Consider the following 8,690-nt stretch of genomic DNA (forward strand, 5'->3'; position numbering starts at 1 on the left):
GTAAAACACAGTATGCATGTTAACGATGAATATTTTCTCGATCTAATCGAATTGAAAACTGTTTCGATAATTCTGTTCCATGAAAATCCATGAAAATGTGACTCTTCCTCAGAAAAATCTACAGAATACGATACTGTGCAGAAAATTCGTACCAGATAAAGAACTTTTCGTAAAATTGCAAGGATAGTGCGTAGAAAGTGCGCTCAGCGGATTATTTTGAAATTTTGATGACGAATTATAGTTATTCAGAAACACAAATAATTATAATTATGAATATTGATAAACTCTGGATGCTCTCAGCTAATTTATGAAATAACAACGAACCTCTTAACGTTCTTACTTTCTATATAATATTTCATTACAGTAAAAAATCGTACGTTTTTAGAAAAATTTACAATTTTCGAAAACCGAGGGCGATAGAGCAATTTTGATTACGGATTTGTTTTTAGGGAAATAAATTCTACCAGAATTACCTAATGGATATTACAAATTGTTGGACCTTAACCCCTTGTAATAGGATTGAATTATGAAACACTGTAGATTGGAAAAGCATTTAATTTTAATTAAGTTTTATATATTTATTTCGCTCAGAATGAAATTGTGAATATATTTACGGTTTGAACAAACTTCATACGTGTTAAAACATGTAAAATATAATTTTAGTTGCATGGTGTGTGCATCTTGTTTTCCTATGGTTTGGAATGAAAAATCCATAACGAGTTAGATTCGTTATAGTATAAGGGATTAACACAGTGCGATAATAAATACGTTCATTAGTACTATAGTACTATATTTAATATTAATATGTTGTCCTATATTTAGTATCACAGTACTATATTTAATATATTTAAAAAACTTAAAAAGACTTCAAATGTCCTGAATTTTTAATAGTTTTTAATTTGTTGCTTGTTATATCAGACGAATTCGTAAATTCTTTTTGTCAAAAATTACGAGGAATTGTTTTGTATGTGTTTCCTCGTAGCTTATAATTACAGCTGGATGAAAATATGAAACACAAATATTCTTGTATGACAGCATCAGATCTTCTTAAATTATTATAAGTCTATGGAAAAATATATGTTTGGTAATTGCAACTATAAGTTATGTAATAGATATAAATAATTTTTTAGGCGAAGCTTCAAGTTAATATATTTAAGAAACAGCTTAAAATATCCTGAAATTTTAAATAATTTTAAATACTGTTATTTATTTCTAAAGAATAAAATTAACGATAGATATTTTATCTTTATATTATTTTTATACATATATGCCACGAAACAAAATTAATATTTGTTTTAACGTTGATCACAGGAGGATTGGAAATCTTATGAATTAATTAAAACAGTTATTCAATACACAAGTTTTAAAGAATAATATTTATTTATTACTAATAAACGATTCCAAGTTTAGAAAATAAAGCTGTGAAATATTTTTGTAGAATTTGGAAAGATTGTGCAAATATTATGCTCCAAGCTGTTTGTACCTTATTTTAGTAATTTACAATATGCTTGTCTTGAAGTTGTAATCACTTTAATTTTAAACTTTTGCAAAGATTCTTGTATAATTCAGAATTAATCTGTAGCACAAATTATGATAATAATTGCATCTTTAACAATCTCTTTCATTTGAAACATCATTCTTTTGTTAATCAATTCATAACTCTGACTCAATTTGGAAAAAGATTTCTCATATTACTACCTGTCTAAAAGAAAATTTCCTGCATTTCTTACAAGAATTAATATCATAACAAAAATACTTGATAATAACAATTATTATAATTGCCACTAATAATTATCATACCATTCTGACAACTTAAAATATCCATATTCCAAGTATAGAAAATAAAGCTGTAAAATATTTTTGTAGAATTTGGAAAGATTGTGCAAATATTATGCTCTAAGCACAAATTATGATAATAGTTGCATCTTTAACAATCTCTTTCATTTGAAACATCACTATTTTGTTAATGAACTAATAACTCTGACTCAATTTGGAAAAAGGTTTCTCATATTATTACCTGTCTAAAAGAAAATTTCCTATAATAATATAATTTTCTATAAGAATTAATATCATAATAAAAATACTTGACAATAACAATTATCATAATTATCATTAATAATTATCATACCATTCTGACAACTTAAAACATCCATATTCCAAGTATAACTTTATAATACAATGTTTCGAAGATATAAAATCATTTCAAGTCTGGCGACACAAAATTTTATCGATGACCCAAAATTCGATCATTCTGTACTTACACAAAAATAGAACGAATTGTTTGCCAAAGTTATTCGTATATTCGACAAGCAGCGTTAGATTCGCAACACGGGAATGCTGCTCTACTGGCTTTACGTACAAGCCATTTACTACATTACACCGACGGCTGTGCAATAAAATAAATGAGAATCGCATTCGTGGCATGCGACGATGCAATAAATCATTATATTTATTAAAAAGTTCGTTCACTTTGAACGCGTGGTTGGCTACGTGTTCGGAACAGCGTTGACTTCCGCAATAGACGTTATTTGTAATTAGCGTGACACGGTATCTCCCAGCGCGATCGTTTCGCGTTTCTAATTGTAATAATGACTGTGTTATCGTGTGGCTTATAGAATATCAGTTTAATACTTACCGTCTGTCCATTTCGCCGCGCTACCATTTTCCTGTACCGTCACAGCTAACTGTCCTGTATACGAGTTGAACGCTGTTGCCGAACTAGAGGTCGGGGGTGCAGGTGGGTGGCCGGATCCGGGACTCCTGGGTGCTCCAGTAATTCCAGCGTTTCCGCTTCTGGGCATACTGTATAACGCTTCCGCGAGATCCGCTGCTCTTTTCAATATCACTTCTTTTGGTAATTTTTCTGGGTCACCGGGATGTCGAGGAATAAGTTTCTGTAACCTTTGGAAGCCGTAGTCGATCGTCGGCTCACTCAGTGCTGAAAAATTTGTGAAATTCCGTTTTAGTTATAACATATGTATACATTTTCTTACATTAGTGTTTCTACTTTTCTTTTCATTTTTTGTATATCAATTTCTTTCATTCAGGATTTATTTACAGACAATCATATTTAGATATACAACTCAATTCTTTTATTTCTGATTAATGCAACTGCAGGTAATATAATAATTTATGTTTCTGATTTTATAATAGAATAATTGGTTATCTATCAATAGCCACAAATTTTATAAAATATTTACATCGATTCGTGTAACCTATTAAGTATTTTTACATTGGAAAGTCATTGTGAGTTTAAGTTTGTGTCATTTCAATGCAAGGGATTAATTATTTCTTGATTGTGGAACAAGATGTGTGTTCAGAATTATTTTAATTATTTAATTATTTAATAATTGCATTATATCACAGTTTTCAGTGATAAAGATTTCGATTAACAGTAGTATTACTTAGGTAAAAGTTTATGGATTACAAGATTACACGATGCAACATATCTAACCTAATTTATCGCATTTATTTAATTTTATGACTAAAATGAGTTGCATTTTTCATGGAAAAGTAAAATAAAATATGTAGTTATTATACTTACAAACATAAACGAATCTACCAGGTGCTCCTTTACAGAATTGTTTTGTTTTGTAGGATAACGTGACTTCAACGACGCCTGGTATCTGTCGTGGTGGAGTTTGTACTCTGATCGCATTTGGTGTAATTAGCTGGAAAGAAAAAGTAAAGGAACTTAAAACACCATACTCTAGATATACTACACAAAATATGTACAATATTTACATTGCTTTGAACAACGAATTTTAATTTTTTATTTATTCGTAGGAATAAATTTGTTTCCTAAGATTCCAATTATTTTTCTGTAATGTAAAATTACATACCTCGCTCCAAACCAACATAGATCCAAAAACTACTTGAAGTCCATCAAAGAAGTTCTCCCCAATGATTATCACTGTGGATCCACCGGAAGTCCATCCTTCGTTTGGTGATATCGCTTTTATGCACGGTGTTTGGAGAGGTACAGGTGTGTAGAGACCTAATTATGCGAACATACAATTTACTAATTATTAAATATATTAACATTTATATACGTATCGATTTTTTTCAATAAATAATCTACAATCCTCCAATAATAATATATATGTATATAAATGATATTGTTAAAGTCATTGTAACTTTGCAAGATTTGAAGTTATTCTAGGGCAATTTTGCTTTAAATTACACCTTTCAGAGACATTAGTTAAAATTGTACACGGTGTTAATATCTTAACATTATAGTATGGTTAGATAATTTACATTTGCATGCTTGTACCGTGGCATTACAGAATTATACTAAGCTGCATTAACATTCTATGTACCTAATTTGTCCTAAAATAAATTTTATGAAACGCATAATATTTATTTTTTTTTTTTGCATTTCTGTGTAGTTTAAATAAGATATACAATTCAAGTTAGGTTAGTATTTAGTAAAACTCAATAAAATAACTCGTATAATTGCTTTACCTAGTTAATATAAATAAAGATTTTATGTTATTGAATTTTACGTAGTTTTAAATCTCGTTTTCCTTTGAATCACTATAGTCTTTAATAAAATATTTCCATCTTCCCTGTATGAAATGAAATAAAAATTTTTTTCCCTTTTTTCTGATAACAAGGGCAATATCTTAAGCATTGTTTCCTCTACTTTATTTGCAATTTTTAAATAAAAATTATTCAACATATTTGGCGCACTATGTATTATTGTATAATTAATTTTTCATAATTTTAATTTACCTCTGTAATAAATATCAATAGTAGCGATAGAAACATAATATTACTAAATTTTACATAGTTCTAAATATGTAGCCTTACACTTGTGATAAAATAATCTTTTATAATTTTTCTGTTTTATATAATTAACATTACTATGTTCAAGGATTTTCTGCTAGTAGTAAAATATATTAAACACCTTATTTCATTCTACCCTTCCTCATAAAATAATTTTAACAATATAAATATATTCCTAATATCATTTTCCATAACCAACTTAATATCTGACACCTTTATCATTACCTTAATATTTTAATGAATAACAAATACTTTTGAATTAGGATATACGAAAAATGACCTGAAAAATAATTCAACCCCTGACATAAACATACGTAAAGAGCATAAGTAGAAAATTGGACGTAAATAATCTTCACACGCACTGGGCTTATAATATATATGAAATCACGAATATAATAATGAATGGTATACAGGGGGAAAAGTGGCAGAAGAGAGGGGGCTGAGAAATAACGCGAATTCCTGCTCGATCGCGCGAAGTAAGCCGAGACAGTTAGTTAGGGGGTGGGATACGGAAAATTATCTGAATATTCTGTTTATTCGGTCGAGGCCGCGTGGTAGATATATTTCCCGTGGCAGCGTGGCAAGGAGAAAGAGTAAGAGAAAGAGAAAGGGGAGAAAGCGGACAGAGGAAGAGACTGAGGGCCGGAGTGGCCGGAGAAGGGTTGTAACAAGAAGGAAGGGGGGCGATCGGGCCGCCGGTGTCTCTGCTTGGAATTTATAACCCAATGATATCATTTTGTACCCCGGCGAAGCCAAGCCACCCCCGGTACCAACCCTGGCAGAGCGGAGCCACGGCAGAGTGGCTGACATCATGGTATATTGCTCCCAGTGATGCTCAAACAGTTTCCACCTCGAATGCTTACGCCACTAAATCTTAAAAGCTTCAAAACTTCTCAGTAGTGGACACGGTGTACGACTTAAAACTGTCCCATTTTCCAAAACAATTCCCTCCCTCAAGATTTAATAACACCGAAACAACTGATTCTTATGACCTGTTAAAAGTGGTTGAAAAATGTAAAATTATTGAAGTGAAGGCATTCGAAGGTTTACAGATACTGTCTTCAATAAGTGACATAAGTTGAAATAATTGAAACGATAATAACGTGTACAGTAAGAAAGTCTTGGGATTATATCAGTAAAATTAGAAAATAATTCAATATAGGATACGTGCAGGATTTAGAATATATTTATTAGAAACATGTACTATCAGTTAGTCACAAAAATATTCGGAAATAACATGTAATATTAGCCAAAAGCATCATTAATTAACAAATAAGAAGTTTCGATACTATATTTATTCATCTTTTGTTGCCTACGACAGTCTTGAGATTTTCCATTAACTCACTAGCGCCACCACGACCAGTATCTCCACTGTTCCGAATTATCTGTTTAATTTTACTGATATAATCTGCAGATATCTTTGTTTCTCACATGTTCTATATCCTTTCAAACACTTCGATTTAACAAATATATTTCAGCTGTTAACCTTGGCGAATGTCTTCAATAAGTGACATAAGTTGAAATAATTGAAACGATAATCACGTGTATAGTAAGAAAGTCTTGGGATTATATCAGTAAAATTAGAAAATAATTTAATATAGGATACGTACAGGATTTAGAATATATTTATTACAAACGTGTACTATCAGTTGGTCACAAAAATATTCGAAAATAACGTATAATATTAGCCAAAAGCATCATTAATTGACAAATAAGAAGTTTCGATACTATATTTATTCATCTTTCGTTGCCTACGACAGTCTTCAGATTTTCCATTAACTCACTAGCGCCACCACGACCCGTATCTCCAATGTTACGAATTATCTGTTTAATTTTACTGATATAATCTGCATATGTCTTCCTTTCTTAGATGTTCTAAGTCGTTTCAAACAGTTCGACTTAACAAATATATTTCAGCTGTTAAATTTGGCGAACGTAATCGTTCGAGCATTTTCGTCTATGAATATAACTAGTCAAAGATATATATGTATACGTATAAGTTAGTATTTCTATGTGCCTTGCATATTTATATCCGCCATTTTGCATAAAGTTGGAGGATAATTTAAGTACTCGAGGACAGCACACCGTTAGAGAGTAGCGACTGCCACGTAAATGGAGATTCTTGAATGGGACACAGGTATTTATTGCGTTCAATGTACAAGAAAGTCGTTAAACAGAGTCGGCCACGTTGGCAACCACCCTGCTGGAGAATTGTCGGGCGGGATGGTGTGGGGTAGAAAAGTAGGAAGAGGCAGAGAGCGGGAGGAGGAGGAGGAGGAGGAGGAGGGTTGAAAAGAGGGATTCAGTGGAGGAGGCCGGAACAAGCGTACCAACCCGGAATAAATAAAATCCCCCGTGCCACTAGCGAGTGGTAAGGGGTGCTACCCTTGCTACTCCCTCTACTCGAGCTCCTCCTTTACCACGAAACCGTGGCCAAAGTCGAAGAGTCGTTGTACTCCGACACGTTCGGCCCGATTCTCTCTGATCACTGTGAGATCGCGCGATAACTTCGTTCACCCCGATAAAGACTCGAGAAGTTCTCCAGAAAGAAATTGCTTTCACTTTCACCGCCAACGGCATCATTAAGCCCATGTTTTATGATCAAACTGCTTTCTCTTTGTTTAAGGGATTCGAACGATTCGTGCTTGCCGATTATGGCTGACGCATATGCAAAATACCCGAATTAAAGGGAACAGAAATACAATATTTCTTGTATTTTGGGTAAGATGGTCTTTGATCATTGAAACCGGATTTCTTTGGTACTTATAGGAAATGAACTATGGCAGTGGTGAAAATGATTATGGCTGCGAAATCACGTATTGTTTGTAAGTTATTGATAATATGAAATTGGCTGTGACGAAATTAATATTGAAATTTATCGAGGTAGGAAGATTACTATTTATTTTTATAATATTTAATATTATCTTTTTTCGGGTTCTTATTGATTCGTGATTTTTTTAATCGTTTAAGAACTGATGTAATTGTAAATAAAACTGAAACGAAGTTTACACGAAAATATTTCTTTCTCAGTTCTTAATATTATACTAAAAGCTCATTTTATAAATTAATATGGTGCGTTGACGATAAAAATTGTTACATTCACCATATCGGGGTCTTTGCGGACCCAAGCTAAGATTATTATTTATTTTTATAATATTTAATATTTAATTTGTTTAACTCTAAAATATTTTTCGAGTCTTTATTGATTCGTGATTTTCTTAATCGTTTAAGAACTGATGCAATTGTAAATAAAACTGAAACGAAGTTTATACGAAAATATTTCTTTCTCAGTTCTTAATATTATACTAAAAGCTCATTTTATAAATTAATATGGTGCGTTGACGATAAAAATTGTTACACTCACCATATTGGGGTCTTTGCGGACCCAAGCTATCGTAAATGTACAGTCACATGGAGGGATGTTCTAGGGTTAAAATATATTATATTTATAAATGTAAAATTTATATCTAATATTTAATTATTATTATCTATATATGTTATATTTATATGTGCATTACAGATCAATAGATCTAGCGTTAATAAATAAGGTGGCACTTAAATTATTTACCATAAAGTATAAATAAAATAACTATGAAAATTACGAAATGAGACATATGTTTGAGGTAATTTCACTTACTATGAACAAGAAATACTTATTAACTTTAAAATCATACAGTTTTTAAATTTAATCTCTTCTTAGTAAATTTATTCTTCTGTTGATTGTAAATAGAAACAAAATAAAATTGTGAATTAATTTGAAATTAATTCGATAGACAGAAAATTTATTCAGTATATCACCTTATATTTAAAAAATTTCATGGCACTGTTATTTGAAGAATGAGCATGATCATTCGATCTTGCTTCCCATTTACTTCGATCGTCGCACATATAACTGAACATGT

The 8,690-nt window shown here is 31.3% G+C and overlaps 1 protein-coding gene across 3 annotated transcripts in view; it reads right to left on the minus strand.

Annotated features, from left to right (window-relative positions):
• The window catches only part of kn (EBF transcription factor knot), a 28,200-nt gene that overhangs the window by 6,094 nt on the left and 13,416 nt on the right, over positions 1 to 8,690 (minus strand). For all 3 annotated transcript variants that reach the window (XM_017906778.1, XM_017906770.1, XM_017906761.1), the window contains exons 3-5: positions 3,843 to 3,997; positions 3,545 to 3,671; positions 2,636 to 2,938 (exon numbers count right to left, since the gene is read on the minus strand). In XM_017906778.1, coding sequence (XP_017762267.1) covers positions 2,636 to 2,938; positions 3,545 to 3,671; positions 3,843 to 3,997 — 585 coding nt within the window. The remainder of the gene's footprint in view (positions 1 to 2,635; positions 2,939 to 3,544; positions 3,672 to 3,842; positions 3,998 to 8,690) is intronic.

Source organism: Eufriesea mexicana, unplaced genomic scaffold, assembly GCF_001483705.2.
Source record: "Eufriesea mexicana isolate 0111107269 unplaced genomic scaffold, ASM148370v2 scaffold4744748804, whole genome shotgun sequence".
In the NCBI taxonomy this organism is placed as follows: Eukaryota; Metazoa; Arthropoda; class Insecta; order Hymenoptera; family Apidae; genus Eufriesea; species Eufriesea mexicana.